This window comes from Lithobates pipiens, unplaced genomic scaffold, assembly GCF_037356315.1.
Source record: "Lithobates pipiens isolate NorthernLeopardFrog02 unplaced genomic scaffold, aLitPip1_a1.2 Scaffold_18, whole genome shotgun sequence".
Lineage (NCBI taxonomy): Eukaryota > Metazoa > Chordata > Amphibia > Anura > Ranidae > Lithobates > Lithobates pipiens.
This window is the reverse complement of record NW_027507758.1, coordinates 325,153,546-325,178,439: the sequence shown is the minus strand read 5'-3', so window position 1 is coordinate 325,178,439 and position 24,894 is coordinate 325,153,546. Positions and strand designations below refer to the sequence as shown.

The following is a 24,894-nucleotide window of genomic DNA, read 5'->3' as shown; positions in this document are numbered from 1 at the left end:
CCTGTGCAGAAGGATGTGAGTGATTCTAAAGGTACCTTGCGGCTTGCTATAGGGGCACTATGAAGGCAGGAGGAGCCACCCAGAAGAGGAGAATCGGGGCTTCCCTGTGCAAAACCATTACACAGAGCAGGTAAGTATGACACGTTTGTTGCTAAAAGGAACTGTAAAAAAAAAAGCCCTGTGCAGGGAATATCAGCATCTGAACCCAGTAAAGCTGGTGGCTGATAGACTGGAGGTAATAAAAAGGTATTACAATTATATTTAAAGTAAAAGTTTACCAGTATTGTGCATTATGTTCAAAAATATATCCATGAAAAAAAGTCTCAGCCTTTAGTACTACTTTAATATAAAATATTTATATTCCTCCTACACCCTCCATTGTCTGACTCATAGTAAAAATACTCTGTATATTCTACTTTGGGGCATATGAATTATATACAGTAAGTGATATATAGATTTATATATACACACACATATACAGTATCTCACAAAAGTGAGTACACCCCTTATATTTTGTAAATATTTTATTATATCTTTTCATGTGACAACACTGAAGAAATGACACTTTGCTACAATGTAAAGTAGTGAGTGTACAGCTTGTATACCAGTGTAAATTTGCTGTCCCCTCAAAATAACGCAACACACAGACATTAACCACGTAAGGACCGAGCCTCTTTTTGAGATTTGTTGTTTACAAGTTAATAAAAAATTTTTTGCTAGAAAATTACTTGGAACCCCCAAACATAATACATTTTTTTCTAACACCTTAGAGAATAAAATGGCGGTTGTTGCAATACTTTCTGTCACACCGTATTTGCGCAGCATTCTTACAAGATAATATTACGCCAAGTAAATTGATACCCAACATGTCATGCTTCAAAATTGCGCCCGCTCATGGAATGGCGTCAAACTTTTACCCTCAAAAATTTCCATAGGCAACGTTTAAAAAATTCTACAGGTTGCATGTTTTGAGTTACAGAGGAGGTCTAGGGCTAGAATTATTACTCTCATTCTAACGATTGCGGCGATACCTCACATGTGTGTTTTGCCACCATTTTCATATGCAGGCACTACTCACGTATGCGTTCACTTCTGCGCGCGAGCTCGTCGAGACAGGGTGCTGAGACCACTTATATCTTGTAGCCGGCCGCTGGTCGAACACGGGGATACCGGGGTTATGGCAGCTAGCTGCTGCCATAACAACGATATCCATCCCCAAAGTAGGGACTACATCGGCGTGTGCCGGTCGGCAAGTGGTTAACCACTTTTGCTGGCCAAAGACCAGAGCACTTTTTGCGATTCGGCACTGCGTCACTTTAACTGACAATTGCGCGGTCCTGCAACATGGCTCCCAAACAAAATTCATGTCCTTTTTTTCCCCACAAATAGAGCTTTCTTTTGGTGGTATTTGATCACCTCTGCAGTTGTTATTTTTTGTGCTATAAACAAAAAAATAGCGTAAATTTTGGAAAAAAACACATTTTTTTTACTTTTTGCTATAATAAATATCCCCCAAAAATATATATAAAAAAATCATTTTTTTCCTCAGTTTAGGTCGATAAGTATTCTTCTACATATTTTTGGTAAAAAAATAAATAAATCGCAATAAGCCTTTTTTTTTACTATTAATGGCAGCGATCAGCGATTTTTAGCATGACTGTGACATTATGGAGGACACATCGGACAATTTTGACACATTTTTGGGACCTTTGGCATTAATATGGCGATCAATGCTAAAAAAAATTGCATTGATTACTGTAAAAATGTCACTGGCAGTGAAGGGGTTAACCACTGTGGTGCTGTAGGGGTTAAGTAGGGGTTAAGTGTGTCCTAGGGAGTGATTGTAACTGTGGGGGGGGGGGGGGGGGGGCTGTGTGTGGCACATCACTGATCGCTGCTCCCGATTACAGGGAGCTGTGATCAGTGAGTGTGCCATTAGGCAGAAGGGGAAGATGCTTGTTTACATTAGCATCTCCCCGTTTTTCCTCACCGTGAGACGATTGTGGGTATCCCTGCGGACATCGAGGCATGGGACCCGCGATCCCGCTCACGGAGCTCCGGGCGCGCGCGCAAGCCACCTCTTGAAGGGCAACGTACAGGTACGTTAATCTGCTTGTACGTCCCCTTCTGCCGCAGTATATCTTATCTGCGCGAGGCTGTTGGGAAGCGGTTAAGCGCTATGGGCGGAAGTGACGTATTGACGTAGTTTCCACCCTGCAATGGTATGGAGGTGGGTGGGGGCCATCTTCCCCTCACTCGTCTCCATACCCAGCAAGGGGAAACATCCGATTGCCTCCGCCGCTGCCGACGGCCCTGGTAAGCAGCGGAGGGCACCGGAGCGCGGCGGGGCCCTGTCCCGCCGCTGATAAAAGTGATTTTGTGGCAAATGTGCCGCAGAGACCACTTTTATCTGAAAGCGGACCGCCGGCCGAAGAAGAGGACACCGGGGTTATGGCAGCTAGCTGCTGCCATAACAACGATATTCCTCTTCAAAGTTAGGACGAATATCGGTGTGTGGCGGTCCGTGGTTAATGTCTAAATCGCTGGCAACAAAAGTGAGTACACCCCTAAGTGAAAATGTCCAAATTTGGCCCAATTAGCCCATATGACCCATTAGTGTTACAAGATCTCAGGTGTGAAAGGGGAGCAGGTGTGTTAAATTTGTGTTCAATTTGGTGTTATCGCTCTTGCTCACTCATACTGGTCACTGGAAGTTCAACACAGCACCTCACGGCAAAGAACTCTGTGAGGATCTGAAAAAAAGAATTGTTGCTCTATATAATGGTGGCCAAGACCATACAGGACAGGTTCCACTCAGAAAAGGCCTGCATGGCGGTCATCTCAGAAGCAAGCCTCTTCAAAAGATGATGCACAAGAAAGTCCACATTTTGCTGAAGAGAAGCAGACTAAGGACATGGATTACTCGAACCATGTCCTGTGATCTGTTGCGACCAAGATAAACGTATTTGGTTCAGATGGTGTCAAGCGTGTGTGGCGGCAACTAGGTGAGGACTACAAAGACAAGTGTGTTTTGCCTACAGTTAAGCATGGTGGTGGGAGTGTCATGGTCTGGGGCTGCATAAGTGCTGAGGGAACCATGAATGGCAACATGCACGGTGACATACTGAAGCCGAGCATGACCCCCCCCTTCGGAGACTGGGCCGCAGGGCAGTATTCCAACATGATACCAACCCCAAACACACCTCCAAGATGTCCACTGCCTTGCTAAAGAAGCTGAGGGTAAAGGTGATGGACTGGCCAAGCATGTTTCCAGACCTAAACCCTACTGAGCATGGGGCATCCTCAAACGGAAGGTGGAGGAGCGCAAGGTTTCTAACATCCACCAGCTCTGTGATGTCCTCATGGAGGAGTGGAAGAGGACTCCAGGGGCAAACTGTGATGCTCTGGTGAACTCCATGCCCAAGAGGGTTAAGGCAGTGCTGGCAAATAATGGTGGCCACACAAAATATTGACACATTTGGACATTTTCACTTAGGGGTGTACTCACTTTTGCTGCCAGCAGCTTAAACATTAATGCCTGTGTGTTATTTTGATGGGACAGCAAATTTACACTGTTGTACAAGCTGTACACTCACTACTTTACATTGTAGCAAAGTGTAATTTCTTCCATGTTGTCACATGAAAAGATAGAATAAAATATTTACAAAAATGTGAGGGGTGTACTCACTTTTGTGAGATACTGTATATGTATATAATTACTTTTACCATTTAACATGATAAATGAAGCCCTTAAGGTGATTATTGGCTGTTTTGTATTATAAAGGGCTCATCTTTGTTTTTTTTTAACCCCATCATGGCAGGCGATCAAAAAAAATAAAATAAATAAACATGCTGCTGCTACTAAATGTCTTATGCTGGCCATACACGTATCGATTTTTGGATGAGAATATTCATACAAAAAGATCTTTGTACATTCGATGAATGGACGAATGTCATTTGAAAATTTCACTTTCTTTTAACGATCAATTTTAAAATCAATGTAATTTCTGAACGAAAACCACATACACGTTCTAAAAATTTGTTTGATCAAGAAAAGTTTTCTATTCTGCTCCTTCGAAATTTCCTGTCAATGTGTTTGAAAACGAACGTCAATTTGAAACATTTGTTGGTGTATGGCCAACAAGAGTGATAGCAGGCGCAGGTAGTTTGTATCAAGCTACCTGCCTATGACAAGGGAGTCTTGTCATAATATTACATTACATCCCTGTGTGAAAATCTGAAAAACAGCGTTTTAGGTCTTTTAAAAAATGTTTTTCCTGAATAAAAATTTTGATATCTGAGTCTGATGATATGTACCAGATTCAACCTCTAAAAGTATATATGGTACATCTCTTCTGTCTGTTATTCTCAGAGTGGATAAGATATTTTGTTCCCCAACCATATAGCATATAGATATTCAAGAAATGTCTAATTCAGATACCATGCTTTAGCACCAGGGCATATCAATCTACTCAAAGTTAACAATAAAAAGTATGTAGTGTGTATCTAACACAGGGTGGTTCTGTGGATACACTGCAAAACAAAAATTCCAAATGCCACGTCCTTTCAATAATTTGAAATAAAACAAAGAAAAAAGAAGACAGAAAAAGGAAAAACACAAAAAACCTCAAAAAAATTGTTGGTTGTGTTGGACTTTTTAGGCATACTACTGGAAACCCAAAAAACAGTTGTGCCAAAAGGCAGAAATAGCAAATAAGAAAGGATTTCTCTAAGCAGATAGGTCGATTTTCACGTCGACATCACACTTTTACTTATATAGGAGCCTGAGATTAGCATAGAGGCTTCAAATAATTGTAGTGTAAAGCAAGAGCGGGCGATGATTTTGCACCATAATCTGTGGCCAGATTCTCCATCTCTTCAATCTTTCCAATGGAACAAGGAGCGGATAGAATTATTTCAATGGTTGGAAGTTTCAAGGTTCAAGGGAGGGGGACCATCTAGCCCCTCCAGTGTCTTGCTCCAGTTGGAAAATGGAGAACCTGGCCACTCTAAACTAAGAGATTATGGTGCAAAATCATCGCCCGCTCCTGTTTTACACTACAATTATTTGAAGCCTCTATGCTAATCGCAGGCTCCTATATAAGTAAAAGTGTGATGTCGATGTGAAAATCGCCCTATCTGCTTAGAGAAATCCTTTCTTATTTGCCATTTCTGCCTTTTGGCACAACTGTTTTTTGAGTTTCCTCTTTCCCACTAAGAAAAAAAATTGATAAAAGCTCCTTTTTGGTAATAACGCGAAACATGTAGAGCGTCAAAGTATTTCTAAGATCGGTTCTGTAATTAATACCCTGTCCACTATACCCTCGTCTTCTCTGTGTACTAAGTATTAATGTATATTTGTTTACCTTTTGGGTATATATATCTGATGGAAATAGACATGGATATGATGTAAAATTGTATGAAGATAGACAGGTTATATAAAAACAGTACTCGTGTTTTATCATTGTTTTTTAAATAAATATATTTTCTTATGCTTAAAATAGATATATAACTTTTTCTTTATTTATTTTATTTTTTATGCTGTATATTCAATTACAGTAGTATGCCTAAAAAGTCCAACACAACCAACAATTTTTTTGAGGTTTTTTGTGTTTTTCCCTTTTCTGTCTTCTTTTTTCTTTGTTTTATTTCAAATTTACTTAAAGTGGAACGTCACTCTTTCAGTCGACATTGACTATTTTTAATCCTTACTCTGCTATCATTGGTAAATGGATAGGAATAGATATCATATTTGCTTGTTTTAAACTTTTTTTTTTAATAACATTTTTTCAGTTACGTCCTGGTTACCATGCCTAGGCAAATGTCATACATCCCAGGAGTATGACAGTAGGGGAGGAGGGGCTTTCTCAGCTAAAGCAGACCCTCTCTTGCTTGCACGCCTGAGCTAAGGGCAGGTGGATTCCAGCAAGTAAATGCTACATGGATCATCTGCCCTTACTCAAGATGGCAATGGCTAGGAACGCGAGGGGGTGTTTTTCAAAATGATTTCTCAACAAAATAAAGCATGGAGACATGGATGAATGAGTGAGATTTTTTTGAATAATAAAAATGAATTAAATAGCATTTTTGGTTTGTGGTGCTCAGATGAAGTGTAGTTCAATTTTACTAGATATGCCAAAAACAAATATTTACTTTAGGTTCACTTTAAAAAAAAAAAAATCATAAATGCACATGTTTTTGCACGTGAAAAAAATGTGCATTTAATATTTTTTGTAGTAGGAGCCTATAAAGCATTTCACCAGTGATTAGCAGATCGTTGATGCCATGGATGTCTCCTGCACACTGCCAGTGTATCAGCTATCCTGCATGGATAGTCAATACTCCCCAACAGGAAGACTCAATGAACTACCACAGCGCCCCACAGCACCATTCATGCAGAACTACAAGCCGACAGCTGCTAAGGATGTCAGGGCTTGTAGTTCATTCAGATACACAGAGCTCTGTGTACGGAGTCCCACATGACTGCGCTGCTTTCAAAAAGTGACAGCTAGTATGGGGAACTTCTCCCCATACTGCTGCCGGGGGGGGGGGGGGGGGGAGCAGGCAACGACTGCAGCACTGGGAACATATTACTTGTTCCAGCCTAAAATCCAGCCCAAAATAAGCTAAACTTATCCTTGGAGTAAATCATTTAAAAAAATAAAATAAAATCTACGATTACCTTTATGCAACTCTGAATACAGCAATAGAATACCTGATGATGAAATATTCCTGAATAAAATACTAAAATTTACAATGGTGATTATACCAGATGGAAGCTCTCTAGGAGTGGCTGTAGTAATTAAGGCGTGCCATGACAACTGCTGGATTACAGCAATGTAACTGTGTTAAGCATGATTCATAAATAGGAGTGCACCATTAAATACATCAATTTCATCAAGTCAATACATGCACCAAATTAAAGCACCTTCAGATAAAAGTCATTGCTTAGCCAATTCGTTCTATCTCAATTCCTTTTCTTTTTCTCTACTCTCAGCTTCTCCATTAACCTGCATCAATTAAAAAAAGCTTGCTTATGCATGAAACCACTTTCATTTAAATCAAACTAGAAAATGCAATGACTGTGCAAAACTAAAAAGTGTGCAGACACAAAGGTTCAGAAAATAACCATACCCTAACCTTTATACAGGCTCCCCCTCACACAGTTTTTGTGCTCAGTCCATTAGATCACAAACACTGTTATATGGCAAGTTGCTGCAGAAGTTAATTTAGTGCTCAAGCTTAGTTTAGTGCCTAGGTGGCTAAGGTTAATTATAATACTGACCATGCACAGTATCATTTTAAATCAATATCAACCACTGTTTGCCAGCTGTAATCCCCAAAATCCTTCTTTTATAGTTGTCCCTCCTTTAGTGACGTAAGGTCTGTGCTTTGCCTGTCAACAACTACTGCTATCCTCTCCCTGTTGTATCCACCTTCTAATCTTATAGGTTTTTTTTTTTTTAAACGTTTGTAGTTATACATGTAAACTGAGACACCTTTCATCACTACTTATGCAGTTTCTGCTTCACATGGATAGCACTATATTCATAATTTTCACAACATGAGTCTAGGGGTCGGTCAGTCAACCTACTTAAGACAATGCTCGGCCTTTGAGGCAGGCTTCTTAATTTGCAGAGGGGGATTGAAAAAATGGCAGGAAAATACAAAGTGGTCAAACTAAAAATTTCTACAATTATTATAGTAACAAAACATATAAAAGAATGTAAAAGTCACAAAAATACGTTCTGAAATGTTCCTGTATATAATGCTGCAAAGGGGATTGATGGAGGTTAGGTTTGGTGTGAAATGGTAAGGTATTAAAAAAAAAAAACACTTTGTCTATGCAAACCTATAATCTATTTTCAGTATGTCTAGCATAATCTCTCTATACTGTTTTCTTATGCAAGATGTATTTTTGTAGTCACAGTAAGATCCTTTTCTTGGAGTCTATTGAAAGACAGGGGAAACCTAAAACCTTGGAATTATACTGTTGCCTACAGAAGAATTGGACACTAGAATCAAACACAAGATGCTGGGAGCCACCAACCACTGGCAGACTCATTCTACACATCAACCAGTTCGTTTTGTCCAGAGACAGCACTAACAATGACAGAATATCGTGCTGCAAATATCTAGAGTGGAATTGGGCAAAGTGAATTACCTTGAAGGAGGCTACTATCTGAAACCCCAAGACCCTCATTCAGCATCAAAGGGTCAAACAACTTCTGGATGGGGAACATGGTTTTGAGACATTAGAGAGTAAATTTATCCCGAAGAAGTAACGATTTAGCCTGGAAGTGTCCAAGACCAGCCCAGATACTTCAGGCAATGAATGAGTCAGTCAACATTGCTTTCATAAGATTCAGCCTTTGACTGAACCTCAGCAACTTTTGATCAGTCAGAGACACATTTTTCTTCCAGAGCCCTTGCCAACTGTTCCCACAACATGAGGTCACCAAGTATCACACGCTTAGAATACTTCAGGGGTTCAACAGTACTAACTAGAGCAAGCACACTGGTGAATACCTAAGTTGTAGAAGACATGCTGAATGGAAGGTCCACCAAATGGTAGTGCAAAGGTCCTGCAGCAAAAACACAGAGTATGCTGGTGAGCTGGGAAGCCTCTGGAAAAAAAAAAATCTCTAAAACCTTTCTGCAACATGGACTGAGGCTATGACCTCTTGCACAATCATTTCATAGGGGTCCCCATGAGGATCAGCAAGCTGGTGGGGAGATACAGGGAGGCTTTATGTAAAAAAATTGGGCAGGAGGCAGGGAACAAAGAGCGAGTTTGTAGCCCTGAGACACCACCCCAAGCACCTAAGCATTGTGGATGCAAGACATTCGGGTGACAGTTAAGGTCAACAGACTTCCCCCCACTCTGGAAAGTAAGGGCACATCTTTATGCAGAGGAGGGTTTGTCAGTGATTTGTAGCCTTGGAGTGCTGGACATTGTGGCCAGATGAGGAACCATCTTGGGATGGTGGTTACGATATGGAAGCTCAGGGCAAGCAGAAATGGAAGGGACAATTCTTAGCAAGTACAGAGATGACTTTGCAGTCTCCTCCTAAGGTTTCTACTGCTAAAGAATAAACAGAAAATTTGTGTTTTTGCCCCCAGCAGAATCCCTGATGTTCTTCGACTGCTTCTCGGAAGAGAGTCTGGTAGTCAAGCACTTTAATCAAAGGACCCTGCCCATATGTACAGACACGATAATAATGGGAGATACTATCCAGCAGGCTATCACAGCTTAAAGTTGACTTTCAGTCTCAAAAAGAGTTTTTCTCCCTGCAAATCCCCGATCCTCCCCAGTCTGAAATCACCTTTTTTTTCCCTCCCATCTAGACAAGAACAATGTGTATGTCACATATCTCAGGAAGCTGCGCAGGTAGGGCTGGTGGGCAGGCATGGAGCATGCCATTGGGCCCAGCTGCCAGAATCTGGAAGAGGCAGACAGGGTCCCAATGACGTCAGAACAAAAGATGTCAGCATATGGCCCAAGCAGCTTATCACAACAGACAATGCTGGATTTGCTGGGCAAGCGAGTTTCTGAATTGAGCTGGGAAACTGAACTAACAGGTATGCGGGGAGGGGAAAAAAAAAGCCGAGGTTAGGGGGTGAGACTACAGTTCCTCTTTAGACTCAAAGCCACGGACAACTGTTCCAATTGATCAATGATCAGAAGGGCAATGGCTGCAGTGGTTAGATGCTTTTTCATGGATTTCAACCAATCAGACATGGTCTCAAAAAAAGAAATGACAGCCAAATATGGGTGTAAGACAGGACTTGCCAATAAGAGCATAGTTCTGGAAAGGGCCTCCAAATCAGGTATTGGTTTGGTCCCGAAGGCAGAAGCGTCCTCTACAAGTATGGTATTTACCTTGGTAAAGTAAGACAAGGCTGGATCCACATTAGGAACTATTCACTTTTGAATAAAGTCCTCACTGAACAGAAATAGAGACAGCAGCAAGCTTTCAGGGAAAGAAAACCGTTAATATGGCCATTTCCAATTCTGCTACATGACTAATAGGAAAAGCAGGTGTAAATCCTTTTGGGGGGCTTCTAAGACCCAAGGCCACACTGGAAGAAGCTAAATGTTGATCCTCTAGATTCAGATTGGTGTGCAACACATCAACAAGAACCAAAATGGTCTGCTTTAAACCATGGAGTGATAGCAGAAGACTACAACTCTTTAGGGGTAAGCTCATACATCAAAAACTTGGGAACTTAGAATCAAAGTATCTTGTCCTGATGCGTCAAAAACCATGAAGGCAGCATGCAGATCTGTTATATAATCTGCTGGGGAGGGTGCTATCGTGCACTTGCAGCCTCTGCAATCAGAGTCAGAAATTAAAAATAGAGTAATTTGGGACATGAAGTCCTGTATGACTGTGGTAAAAACCTCAGTTAAGAGTGCAGAGGACCCAGGCACATCTTACAGAGCCAAATAAGACTCCAATGAAGGGAAACACTCTAATCCCAGAGGGTAGAAAGACTCCAGACTACAGATGTCACTACTATTAGAGGTTGCAGTTGCACTTTAAAAAGATAACACATGAGGAAATATGCATATATTGAAGAGATGTGCTTCTTGTGCTTTTTTTTTCTTTTTTTGCCCCCCAACATACTTTTGAAGAAATTGTTACTGTATACAGTTAAACAGGAAGCCAAACAAACTGAAAATTTTATTTTGGGTCTACATACACTTTTAATGTATTTTTAACCACTTGCCCACCATCACTGGCAAAGTGGCACGTTTCTGCAAAATGACGCATTGGGTACGGCACCCCCTTTAAGAGCCACTGGAGGCGTGCGCCCACTGCACGCCGGGGACCCAATGCATGTGGCTGGCAGGCATGAGAGCCAAAAGGTGGATTTATGCGTTTAAACACGCAGATCCGTGTTGACAGGCGAGAAGAGACAGATCTTTTGTTCCTAGTAAGTAGGAACAGCGATATGTCTCCTCCCCCAGTCAGTCCCATCCCCTCTCAGTAAGAAGCATTCACAAGGGAACACATTTAACCCCCTGATCAGTGCATTTTTATAGCACTGGTCGCTGTATAAATGTCAATGGTCTCAAAAATGTGTCAGGTAACGTGCATGGTTTAGTACCTGTAGAAGTGGATCACTTACATTAGAAAGCCGACAGTCGGCTGATGAAATGTATAGTGCCTTGAAAAATTATTCATACCCCTTATAATTTTCCACATTTTGTCATGTTGCAACCAAAAACGTAAATGTATTTTATGTGATAGACCAACACAAAGCGACACATAATTGTGAAGTGGAAGGAAAATGATAAATGGTTTTCAAATTTTTTACAAATAAATATGTGCAAAGTGTGGTGTGCATTTATATTCAGCCCCACTGAGTCAATACTTTGAAGAACCACCTTTCACTGGAATTACAGCTGCAAGTCTTTTATGGTATGTCTCTACCAGCTTTGCACATCTAGAGTGACATTTTTGCCCATTTTTATTTGCAAAATAGCAATTTTCAAGTCTTGTCAAAGATTCTCAATTGGATTTAGGTCTGGACTTTGACTGGGCCATTCTAACACATGGATATGCTTGGATCTAAACCATTCCATTGTAGCTTTTTCTGTACATTTAGGGTCGTTGTCCTGATGGAATGTGAATGTCTGACTCAGTCAAGTCTTTTGTAGATTGTAACAGGCTTTCTTCTAAGATTGCCCTGTATTTGGCTCCATCCATCTCCCCATCAACTCTGACCAGCTTCCCTGTCCCTGCTGAAGAAAAGCATCCCCACAACATGATGCTGCCACCACCATGTTTCATGATGGGGATGGTGTGTCCAGGGTGATGTGCAATGTTAGTTTTCTGCCACACATAGCGTTGTGCTTTTAGGCCAAAAAGTTCAGTTTTGGTCTCATCTGGCCAGAGCACCTTCTTTCACGTTTGCTGTGTCGCCCACATGGCTTCTTGCAAACTGCAAACAGGTATTCTTCTGGCTTTCTTCTTGCCACTCTTCCATAAAGGCCAGATTTGTGGAGAGCATGACTATTAATTGTCCTGTGGGCAGATTCTCCTACCTGAGCTGTGGATCTTTGCAGCTTCTCCAGAGTTACCATGGGCCTCTTGGCTGCTTCAATGATTAATGCTCTCCTTGCTCGCACGATCACTTTAGGTGGATTTTTTTTAAATTTTGAAAACCATTTATCATTTTTCTTTCACTTCACAATTATGTGCCACTTTGTGTTGGTCTATCACATAAAATACATTTATGATTTTGGTTGTAACATGACAAAATGTTGAAAATTTCAAGGGGTATGAATACTTTTTCAAGGCACTGTATACACACTCCTGGCTGCTATATCGGTTAAGAGTTTGTTAACAGGATGCTGCTGTTGAAGAAAACTCGCTCATCCACCAATGTCTCCATGCTTTATTTTCCTGAGAAATCACTTTGAAATACACTGCCTAGCATTTCTGCCAGTGGCCATCTTGAATAAGGAAAGATGATTCATGTAGCATTTACTTCCTGGAATCCATCTGTCCTTAGCTCAAGCAGTAAAAAAACAACAGTAAATAGGATTTACTTTCCTGTCCATTTACTAATGCTAGCAGCATAAGGATTAAAAATAGACAATGTTGAGATTAAAGTTGCGCTTTAAAATTATATGTTACATTTAAGCATTTAATGAATAACTAATGGCAGAGCTTTTGAGGTTTTTTTTGTTTTGGATAGAGTAGAGAGGGGTTAGAACAATTGTCAGACTTTTATTGCTGTATTTTTAGGCAGATTTACCCTTTATATTTGTTACGTTTACTGTTATAACAAAAATTAAAGCAAAAGAAAATTCAAAATTTTGGGTTGTCTCCAGAACAGTAATAGGAAGGAAATGTTCCAATGGTGAAACTAGTTCTGATGACAACCAGGGATTCCCTCGTTCTGGAGGATTTTCTCTGAATTAATGTTTGGCTATGGGACAGGAAGTGAAGGGAAATCTCCCCACTGAAACACAAAATGTCAAAACAGATGAGACAGGGGTTTAAACCCTCCCTTTCTTTATCCAAAATGAGAAACATTTTTAACTTTAGTGCATTTAATGCTGTACATTGTGTGCAAGCATAGGACATTTTAAATGCATGCATAAGAACCTTTATACAGTACCTTATTGAGTTCTGGGAATATCTCAAGCATTACAATATCTAGTAGAACATAAGACAGCTGAAAAAGAATACAGATGCTATTTAATACATATTGTCTTATCACAATGTGAATATAAAACATACAGTAAAAAAAAAAGAAAAAAAAAAAGTGTCCTTCTATAGCCAACCATACACATATTAAAAGTCTTCCAAATTGTATACACAATGTAAATAGTTTTGCAAGAACTTTGTTACTGAGTAAAACTGTATTTCTAATTTATTTAGGCAAATTTATAGGTGATACACAAGGTCCCTGAATGATAAAATAAACCGTTTAGCTGCTAACCAACTGTGCCTTCAGAAAAATGAAACTGTTAAAGTCAAAGGTTTACAAATAATCATATTAAGCAGTCCATAGATGACTCGATTTTCTTTCCTTCCACCACAAGTGGAAGGAAAGAAAATCGATTGATTAGCCCATCAAAACAGTCAGTTCGGGGAGCCTTCCTGACCAGCAGAACTTGATTACAGCTAGCAGCTATAGCCGTTGGCAGTAATCAAAGGTAAAAAATCTGACAGGCTGGTTGTACCCAAACTGATTGTTGGATCAACGCGAGTACACATCCACCTGCCCATACATGGATCAAATCTCAGCCAGTCCCTGCTGAACCAGTCAAATTTCGATCCATTTACGGCTGGCTTTACTTCTAATATTGCAGGAAATAACCTCCCGCAGCTTAACAACGTCCTGTGTCCAGGTCATGGGCTGCAAATCAGACCTTTACATTCCATTTAAGAGCAGCAGTTTTTTTGCAGAAGTCCCACATGTGCCCCTAAATTACTTAGGCTTAGAGCTCCCCAATCAGCAAAGATTGCTCAGCCTGCTGACTGGGAGGTGTTTAGGACTGCTACACAAAGATCGCTGCTCTTACACCAAAGACAAAGGACTTGGTTAAATTGTATCCTACATAAGGGCTCCTTCACACGGATGTGTCCATGTACGAAGCCCACTCTGCTCAGTGGGGGATCGCTCTGTCAATCCCCGCTGAGCAGGACCTGTCAGAGCACCGCTCTCCCCTATGGGAGATCAGGTGACCGTAGAGTCCGTCGTCACCCAATCCGATGACGGATGGAAAAGTAGGGTTTTCCTCCATCACACGTTTTTGGATCTGAGCGGGTTGGATGTCAGCGGACATGTCACCGCTGAAATCCGTCGCTCCATAGGGGTCTATGGAGCATCCGTTCAGGTCCGCCTAAAAAACTGACATGCGGACAGTCCGTGTGAAAGAGGCCTAAGCCTTTACAGCCTCTGTTCAACCCTTAGGGCATTGCTTATTTAATAATTTCATTCCCGGCGTATATTAAAATGACGTCTGCAGAGATTATATCCCGGAACTACAACTCTATATGACAGTCTGTTCGCCCTAGGGGGTGTTTCTCTCATGACCCCTGGATGGACCCATTCTGATACGATATGGTTGTAAATGTAACTTGATATCATAGAATACTATGTATCCTTCTTTCACGTGTCTATGTATTCTCTGTATTTGCCTTTTTTTGTTTTCTTAAATAAAATGTAAATTTGAAAAAAAATTAAAAAAAATAAATGGAGGTCTGCAGATGGGATCTCCCATCCTAAGCCGACATCATATGATGTCCTCCGCTTCCTGACAATATAGGGGGCATGCATGCGCTGCCGCATCACTGTGGAGCCTATGCACATGCTTGGCGGCTCATGACAGAATGAACAAAAAACAAAATGATAAAAATGCCATAAATCAATCACCTATTTTGTAGCCACTATAACTTTTGTGCAAACCAATCAATAAACGCTTATTAGGATTTTTTTTTATACCAAAATCATGTAGAAGTATACATATTGGCCTAAACTGAGGAAAAAATGTGTTTGTTTTTTTTTTAAAACTGGGATATTTATTATAGCAAAAAGTAAAAAATATTATTTTTTCAAAATTGTCTCTCTTTTTTTGTTTATAGCGCAAAAAATAGAAAACACAGAGGTGATCAAATACCATCAAAAGAAAGCTCCATTTGTGGGATAAAAAAGGACGTCAATTTTGTTTGGGTACAGCGTCGCACAACCACACAATTGTCAGTTAAAGCGATACAGTGCCGTATCGCAAAACATGGCCCAGTCAAGAAGGGTAAATTTTTCTGGGGCTGAAGTGGTTAAAAATGAGCTCATCTTACAAACCAGGCATCCTGAATTTTTATATCTAGAATTAGCATTGCATGATATCAGTTTTGGTGCCGATACTAAGCATCTGTACAAGAACTTGTACTCGTGCAAATGCTCAGATATTAAAGCCAAAACTTTTTTGCAATTTCACTGCAACTTGCATTGATTTAACTTGTAAAATGAATTTGCATTCTGCAATGAAATTGGAGGTTGCACTGTGCGGATCAGTGAGATTTAGACCTCCAATTTCATTGCGGCTTGTAACTTTATTTAAAAGAAGTCAATGCAAGTCTAAATTAAATCTTAATTGGGCTGCAACTTGTCATGCGATTTTCCAACTGTCAAATTGCACGAAAATCACACGGGTGTGAACTGTAACAAAATAAATGCATCCAAGGGCAGGTATCGGTAATTGGTATCTGTGCGTAGGGATGGGCGAACGGTTAGGGCCGAGCATAGGTTCAGGCCGAACTTTGGTTGTTTGGATGTTCTGCGAACACCAAACAATATGTGGTGTTCAGGGAAAATTCGAAAGCCGCCGGAACACTGTTAAAGTCTATGGGACATTAACGTGAAAAATCAAAAGTGTTCCTTTTAAAGGCTTATATGCAAGTTATTGTCATAAAAAGTGTTTGGGGACCTGGGGACATGCGTCAATGAAAATGTTTTTTTTTTTTCAAAATTGTGTTTTTTTTCGAGATTATTATTATTATTTTGCATTGACACATGTCCCCTGGGGCAGGACCCAGATCCCCAAACAGTTTTTATGACAATAACTTGCATATAAGCCTTTAAAACGAGCACTTTTGATTTTTCATGTTCATGTCCCATAGACTTAAACAGTGTTTGTGTTCTGCCGGGGGGGGGGGGGGGGGGGGGGGGGTGTTCGGCCCATCCATATCTGTGAGTACTTAAGAAAAAGTATCAGAACTTGTACTCAGTCTTAAAAAAAACGGTATCAGTGCATCCCTATCTAGACAGAGATGTGCCAGACAATATCTTGATGCCCATAAAAAACAATCATAATCTGTTTCATTATCAAACTAAGTACTGTACAACTGGAATCCAATTGGCTGGTTTTGGGTAACAAGATATTTTTTACTGTCGGCACATTGCATACGCCAATCCCAAATGACTATTACTGCATATGAAGCCCTGTGGCTCTAAGGTTTTCTTTTTCTCACAGAAACAATGATTTATTGAATTGCACAGTGTTCATAAGGATTTGTTTTTTTTAAGCCTATCAAAGCAGAAACCCTGTGAACAAAAAAATAAAGTGCAACTCAAAAGATCACAAAAAAGTGCAGATAGGCGCCTCCAGTGAAAAGAAAAGGCCTGGAAATCCCTGATCCTCTCAGGACATTAGACTCCTGAGCATTCCACCTAGCCCGAAGCAAGGTGGACTCCGCTCCAGAGCCAAAATTGATCTAGTAAGTACTTATTATTAGTTATAGCTCTCCTGAAGAGAGACGTTCTGGTCACAATAAGAAACCTGGAGGCCACAGATCTCCCCTCACTTCAGGACAAGTGCCGTAAAACCTCTGCCCTCTTTGTGGAAAAAAAATGCTCCTGAAAATAAGCAATATAAATGAATAAGGGGCAAGTGCAAGGCATGGTAAGCCTTGCGTCCAATGTAAAGTTTCTAGTTGGTGAGAAAGTCTGTCCTAGTAAGCAAAGTACAAATAAAAAGCTTGTGTTCCTTTGCTAAACAGTAGGATCCTAAAATTAGAGATACTCTGGCACCCTTAGGACACCATCGTCACAGGGGGCACAAGCACCATGGGCTCTTGTCATTTAACTTGTATGAATGTAAACTGTGTTAGATGTAGCTTTTGTATCATATTACCTGTTTGTTAAGTACAGGTTGCTGCAGACCATCAAACAGCAATCTAATGCCTTCATATTTGGCTTCATCACCCATACATTTTCCTATTAAATCTATCCAAAAATGAAATAAACAAATTAGAATTAAGTATACAAGAAAAGCATAAATCATTTAGACCATTACTTTATGTCAGTTGCTTTGTTAGTCATGGTCTTCTCATACAAGTCATTAGCAATATAATGGTTAGACAATGCCACTCCAGTCACGATGCAGTGATCATTCACAGCTGTCATGTTATGTACACAGTAGACTTCGGTTCAGAGATTTCAAATAGTGTTTGAATTCCTGGCACAGCTACATAAGAAGTTTTGGTGTTTTCTCTGTAGTTTTTGATTATGTGGCCATGACACACAAAGGCCTTTTTTTCCAGCCTTTATTTAACATCTTGCTGATCAACATGATGACACATTAACATAACCATAGAGCCAAGCATATCTTTATACTGGATTGGCAGACCCTTTGGTATGTGTTATGTCATCAAACCTACTGTTATTACTTTATGGTCCAATCCTGTGGAAGAAAAACTCTGATATTAAGACTAGACCCTGAGATGTCAATTGATGAATTGGTTCCAGTGCTCATTTCTAAAGGTTCAGGATCCACCCAAAAATCTAGTCTGGACAGTAGTTAAGGCTATGTTGTCCACCAGAACCTGTGTCCACTGTTCCATCAGCAGGAGGTCTAGGTACCTTGGTGAACACGAGATGCAGAAATAAACAGTATCTGCAAGCAAAGGGGACTGACAGCAAAGTGATGAATTGCTCTGGTGCACTGGAAAACAAGGAAATGAAGCTGAGCATTCTAAGGGTTCATGCACTTTGTTGCCCAAGCCCCTGAACATCCCTTAATAAAAGCCTATGGGGGAGATTTACTAACAATGGTGCACTCATAATCTGGTGTGGCTGTGCATGGTAGACAATCAGCCTCTAATTTCAGGTTAATTGAGCTTTGGCAATAAAACCTGGAAGCTGATTGGTTTCTATGCAGAGCTGCCCCAGATTTTGCACTCTCCGGTTTTAGTAAATAAACCCCTATGTGTCCATGTACATATAGGCTTTTAGAGGAGTTTAGGAGCAGCAGTGTTTATAGGCAGTCAATGCTCCTCTCCTAAATGCAGAAGAATCACATTCAGGAAAAAACACTTTGGGCATTAAAAAAAAAAAAAAAAAAAAAAACACCAAACGTGCCTAAGAGTTTATTCATTTAAATGGCTAGAATAAATTACAATTTTGGCCAATGAAATAAAAACCCAAATGCCAAACGTGTCTAAACGTTTTGAAAAACTGCTTAGTTGCCTTTTTCACACAGATTTTTTTTTCCTATTAGGAGAAGCAGCATGTACAATAAACCAGTGTGCATGAGGCCTACAGCTATAAAAGACCATGTTTGGCTCCAGATCTGGAGTCTAAGTCTGTGCAGTAACGAAAAAGACTTTTCTTGGCCACTAGCAAGGGACAAGTCCAGACAGCCTTATGCTTCTTGAAGGGCTGTTTCACGCCATTTCCGTGTTCCAGATGTGTTTTTTTATATTCATTAAACATGCATTTTTGATGCATTTTAAACGCATTCCAGTGCGTTTTCCTTTTTTATTCTGACATTTGAAAAACCTCAGGACAAAGTGGGTTCTGAAGCATTTTTCATGAGTTTTGCTGTGCTTCATACATAAAAAATGCAGGTTCTACTTCTGTTAACTGCACTGGAACTGACTGCACTGGTGTGAACAAGGGTCATTGGAATACATGGAAAACACTATGCATGTATTTTATTGCAGATCAAAAATGCACTGGACTGCATCTGGTGTGAACCAGCCCTAAGGCTACTTTCACACTTGTGTGGGGGGGGGGGGGGGCTTAGCAGTAAAGCAAAGTGAGTTTTAGCGGCATTTTACCGCTGTTAAACTGGTACTTTTCGGCCACTAGTGGGACGCTTTTAACCCCCGCTAGTGGCCGCTCCTCCACCGCCCGAAAGATGCTGCTTGCAGGACTTTCTAATGTCCTGCAAGCGCACTGCTCCAGTGTGAAAGCACTCCGGCTCTCACACTGGGCCTGCAGGGGATGCGTTTTTCAGGCGCTTTACAGGCGCAATTTTTAGCCCTTTAGTGCCGGAAAATCACCTCAGTGTGAAAGGGGTCCTAATAAGTAAGACAAAATGTTGGTCCTCTAAGGTCAAGCAAGGCAAGCACTATTTTAATGCAGGCTCTGCAGCCAAAGATTTCTTCTTGTGTTAATTGACAGGAGACTCAAATGGGAAATAAGACAGATGACCTCTAGTTGTAGCTTAAAGTATAACTAAAGGCCTTTTTGTTCTTTAGTTGTGGATAGAATGGAGAGGGATTGAAACCCCTGTCAGGTTTTTATTTTTGCCTGTGGCCCCTGTTAGGAGAGTCAAAAGTCAAAAAATGTAAAGTGATCACAAAATAGTAAAAAATGGATAAAAGCAATGTGGGGTAAGGGAAAGCTGGCCTAATGTGTTTCGACACTAAGGGTCTTCAACAGGGGCTATTTTGTGATCACTTCTAATTTTTTGTGTCATTTATTATTTATGACATATTGCAATAAACCTATTGTTTTATTTTTTGACCTGCACCATTTGGAGCCCCTTTGTTTCTTTTTCCTTATACTTTTACCCCGAGTATTGGAGGAGAAAAAGAGCTTGTCCTGGATACGTCCACTTTTGAGTGTTTGCGCCTTTGGAGCCCGGAGACGGAGAAATGAGGACCTCTCATCAGGATCCATTCAATCACCATCCATACACAGCGCCTGACTGTTGTACGACATGTGTGTCCAACTATATTGGTACGAGTACCCATCTTCTTATCCTTGAATGATCACGTGTTGATGTGACTTCAGACAATTACTTCCAGCCTCTACCATTCACATTGCTACATCCAGATTCCATCCGTGTTTGGTACCATCCTACAGGAATATTCACATTCACATACTTGTGTCTATACGGACTACCTGGTCATAGGACATATTGGAATAGATTTTCTTAGTCTGAACCACACAGACTCAGTTCATTTTTTGGGTTCAGCACTTTTATGAAAATGACATTGTATTTTATGTTGTATATTCACATTGTGTATTATTTTGTTGTGTGTTTAATCACACCTTCACATATTTGTTTGTTTAAATATTTAGCGCTACACTAATTATCCACCATTCTGTTTAGCTTTGTTTGCTTGAGTGTTAGCTGCTTACCACTTCTCACATTTTTTAGCGCAGTGTCTTCCTCTTTTTTTCACTTCTTCTTAAGAGAGATGTGTACCTCATCAATAAAAGCTGAAATGGTCGCTTTCAATCTGGGAATGATGGCAAAAGACTGACTCCTTAGAGGCAGACTTGTGCTTCAAGGCCTAGAGAGACCCGGCACCAGAGTCTCGGTAGAGGATGAGGCCACCTAAGCCAATGGATCGATTAGATAACAAATCTGCAGGGGAAGGCATGGGAACCAGCAAGCTTGTGACCAAAAAGCATCTGTTCTGGAAAGTCCACCTCAACTACTGTAACTTGTACCAGTAAGTGACATCTGAAAAAAAGCAAAACCCTATGCCCAAAGGTCACATTCTAGTTTAGCCCCACAGTTTCCAATCCAGCAGGGTCTGGGTACTTCACGCCAAAATCTGGCTAAGGAAAGTCAGGTCTACATAGCACCTATATAGAGAACAGCTCAAGCTGCAATGTTTGAAGAAAAAACAAATGATAATGAAAGGGCTAGACATTTCTCCTACCCCAGGACACTAGCAAGGTATGCCTACATTTCTTTTTTTGTCCTGTAGGCAGTATATCACAACAGTAAAATACTTCCTGTGCCACTCAATGAACTAGAAAGAAAGCCCAATTTCTATGTCGTGCAAACTGGAAAATTCAGTTTTTATAGGAGCCTTACAATCTGACAAGTCCCATAACACAAAATACAATAAAAACATATAATATGTGATTTCAGAGAAACCACTAATGACAAAATAGGCTCAACTGATGTGCATTAAGGGATTAGAGCAAGATAATGGTTACTGAAAGAGCACAGAGTAAATGTATTATTGAGAATGACAGAAAAATCACCAAATAGATTTTATGGTTATTCTTATATATGAAATGTTCTTCACTTTTGAAACAAAAAAACAAAAACAAACACACAACCTGATTTAAATAAAAATCATATAACACCACAAACCTGGAATGTAGCTCATCATTTCATCAAAAGTTTGTTTGGCCCGCTTTTGCTTAGCTGCTGCTGTTCGTGGCTCCGCACTTTCACAAAACACAGCATCTAAAAATAAGCAGGAAGATTGAAAAATGTTCTACGCTGCATAGGACTCTAATTGCTATTCTCAAATCCAAGACAAATGACATGGTAACATAACATAAATCAAGTATTAGAAAACATAAAGGGACACATACCAGAAAGAAATTCAATAAAAGGGTTCTGAGTATGACAAGGCAATTAGAATAATATAAACTAAGATGCTTGAGCTGATATCTGTCAGAATATTATGTGTATAGTGTTTTTTTTTTTGTTTTGTTTTTTGTTTTTTTTTTAGATCACTGTACCGGCCCTCTGCTAGTACCGTGTAATTGCTATGGCCAATCACACCGGATTATAAGATGATTATAGACAATAAATGGCTTTGTTATATGCTATTCATGTATACTATTGTAATCAGCTCTGTGATTGGTCACAGTGATCATATGTTACAGACAGGGCCGATCGCAACTCATCTGTACCATGTTATTAGTAGTGACCAATCACAGCTAATCACAATAGTAGGTTGCTTAAGTCACATGCAACAGTGTGTAAAAAAATTTAAAATACAATTCTGATCACTTCCCCTGTGTAGTACAGTGTTACTGTGGCAACACTGTGTTGCTCTGGTCACTGTATGTAAAATAAATAAAAAGCAAAAAACATTTATTTTTTTACATACTGTCACCAATCAGTGTCCCTGATCACCGCCACATCAGTTATACGACGACATTGTACTGAACTGGTGACCGTATTTAAAACATTTTTAAAAATCGTAGAAAAAAAAACAACTTTTTTTTATTTCTTCATTTTCCAAAACAATTGCGACTATCTACTTTCAAAAAAACGATAATTTGGGAGATATTTGTACTGTCCTGAAATTTTTGGGCCCCAATAAATTAATATAGGCCGTCAGTACATCAGGACTGACCAATTTTCAGATATATACACCATAGTTTGTGGTCTTTATAACTTTCCTAAAGAAATGTAGCAGTATACGTTTGGCTTAAATTTCTGAATAAAGATTATTTATTTGCAAAATGTTATAACTAAGAAAAACTTGTTTATTTTGAGTCAAAATTGTCAGTCTTTTTTTAAACAGTGTCAGTGAATACCACCAAAATAAAGCTCTATTTGTGTGGAAAAATTCTAACAATTTCATATGAATGCAGTGTTGAATGACTGCGCAATTGTCATTCAAAGCGTGACAGCTCTGTGAAAGCTGAAAATTGGCCTGCGTAGGAAGGGGGTAAAAGTGTCCAGTACGGAAGTGGTTAAACTATGAAAATTTACCATTGTAAGAAAAAAATAAGGTAATTTTGAAATGGATCTGTATTTGCTGTGTCTACTGTGAAGGGTGGTACATACCTCTAAGAAGTGTAATCAGCGACACTAGCCGATGCTCTTGACTAAGTTGTTCTAGTTTACATTTCAAGTAGTGGTCTGTGTAGGTTTCAAGTGTGTTTTTGATCAGGATTCTTCCTCCCATTAATAGGTGATGAAACCAATCAGGGATGTGGAAAACAACCCGGCCTGTTAGAAAACCATACAGACTAGAGATTAGTAATCCTATACATTAGCAGTATTTCTGTAATTACCAATACTTTGGAGTGTAAAAGCATATTAAAATATACATATGTAAATGAACATGACTTATTGTTAGCTCCTAATTACATGATTTACTGAAGGATGATCTACTTTGAAAACACAATCATGTGCTACCAAAAATCCATTTTTTTATTCCCCTTGCACATGACCTCAAAGTGAATATAAGTTCACCTTATTTACTAACATTTGATTTGCATGTAAACAGAGTGCATAAGACACTAGGGGGTTGATTTACGTTGTGGAGACTGTTCGATTTGCAAACACTACTTTGCGATTGAATAAGATGTAGAGAACTTGAAAGGTGCATTTAATTAATTGTCTACCAGTACATGAAAGACAGAAATATCATCTGTTCTGTGTGCATGTATCACAGTAAAGCCTTGACACTTCACCTGATTCAAAGGAAAATCTGGATACTGTACACAAATACATTTGGAGCTTAGTATAAAAAGTTAGTATAACTAATTTAATAACTTACCTATGTACATAAGATAATCATAAACCCCTTCCACAGTCATCACTTCCATGAAACAATTTTGGTTATGCTTCCTTTCTGTATTGTCAGATCGGTTGGCATTATTCTTGTATAAATCGTTAAAAAGCTAAGAAACAGATAATATTATATTTAATACAGCACTCTGAAAACCTACTCCCTCTGAAAAGGTGCACTGCAGCAATAACACATGTTGCGGTTTGCCTATTTTAGAAATGTTACTATTTTTAAGGCACCTTCACTCGCTCTCAGCTAATGAACTCTCTAGCTTCTACAAAGTGACTTCTGGACCCTTTGCAGCTTTTTCTATAAGCATCCTTCTTAGTTTCAAAGGATGATCATTTTCTAGTACTTATCCAGGTGGTGTGAGATGTCAAAGTGGATGTAAACCCATCGATCTAACAGTTTGAAAAAACAGTTACATTCCCGGCATGCCGGAAATGTTAAATGTCACATTTGTTGTGCTCTCAACCAAACTGTCAAACCATCCAATGGCTGGTGTCATAACTGATCACATGTGCAGCTCCATGGCAGTTAAAGATTAAAGGGAGGCCAAGATGGCAGCTTCCTTGGCTGAAAATGATAGGAGGGTTTACTTCCACTTTAAGTCTCCCTGTTATTTGTGCCCATAGTTTTGAAGAAGTATTTAATTAGTAATCCATACACATTGATTTAGCTTTCTAGTTCCTGATAATTAATCCAAGAAGGCAGTGTCCCAGGGACATCCAAAGTTTTGTACCTTTTCATAATGTATTACAAATATTAGAAACATTTCCCCCTTCGCCTCCCACCTACAATATACAAATCCATCTACATTCCCTTTACAGAATAAATTTAAGATCGCCCCTCTGAGATAGGGGTGAATCCTCCCTGATGATGAAAAACATAAGCCCTCGGTCACATCCTTTTCTGCTTCAAATTTATCTAAATTCTTTGTATGGCAAACATTCAGTCCAAACCGTGACAGATTAATTTGCTAAATTTTCTGGAATTGAATGTATGTCATTAATTATTTTCATAGATAAACAACAAACATATTGTCAAGAGGCGTGGATCCTGAGGAAGTGCTTTTTTGTGAAATGTGTCAATCCATTTTCTGCCATACATTATATACATTGAGGGAAAAAGGTATGTGATCCCCTGCTGATTTTGTGCGTTTGCCCACTGCCAAAGAAATGATCAGTCTATAATTTTAATGGTAGGTTTATTATTTAGTGAGAGACAGAATAACAAAAAAATCCAGAAAAACGCATTTCTAAAAAAGTTATAAATTGATTTGCATTTTAATGAGTAAAATAAGTATTTGACCCCTTCGCAAATCAGCTACATAGTTAGTAAGGTTTACTAAAGACAC

At 39.6% G+C, this 24,894-nt stretch overlaps 1 protein-coding gene across 3 annotated transcripts in view; it reads right to left on the bottom strand.

Annotated features, from left to right (window-relative positions):
- The window catches only part of SNX14 (sorting nexin 14), a 154,164-nt gene that overhangs the window by 8,228 nt on the left and 121,042 nt on the right, over positions 1-24,894 (bottom strand). For 2 of the 3 annotated variants that reach the window (XM_077487302.1, XM_077487304.1), the window contains 6 exons: positions 23,526-23,649; positions 22,808-22,972; positions 21,371-21,466; positions 17,159-17,250; positions 13,138-13,194; positions 6,948-7,010 (listed from right to left, as the gene is read on the bottom strand). In XM_077487302.1, coding sequence (XP_077343428.1) covers positions 6,963-7,010; positions 13,138-13,194; positions 17,159-17,250; positions 21,371-21,466; positions 22,808-22,972; positions 23,526-23,649 — 582 coding nt within the window. In that variant the 3' untranslated portion in view covers positions 6,948-6,962. Of the gene's footprint in view, positions 1-6,947; positions 7,011-13,137; positions 13,195-17,158; positions 17,251-21,370; positions 21,467-22,807; positions 22,973-23,525; positions 23,650-24,894 lie in introns of those variants that run through there. The other variant, XM_077487303.1, reaches the window with a different exon arrangement.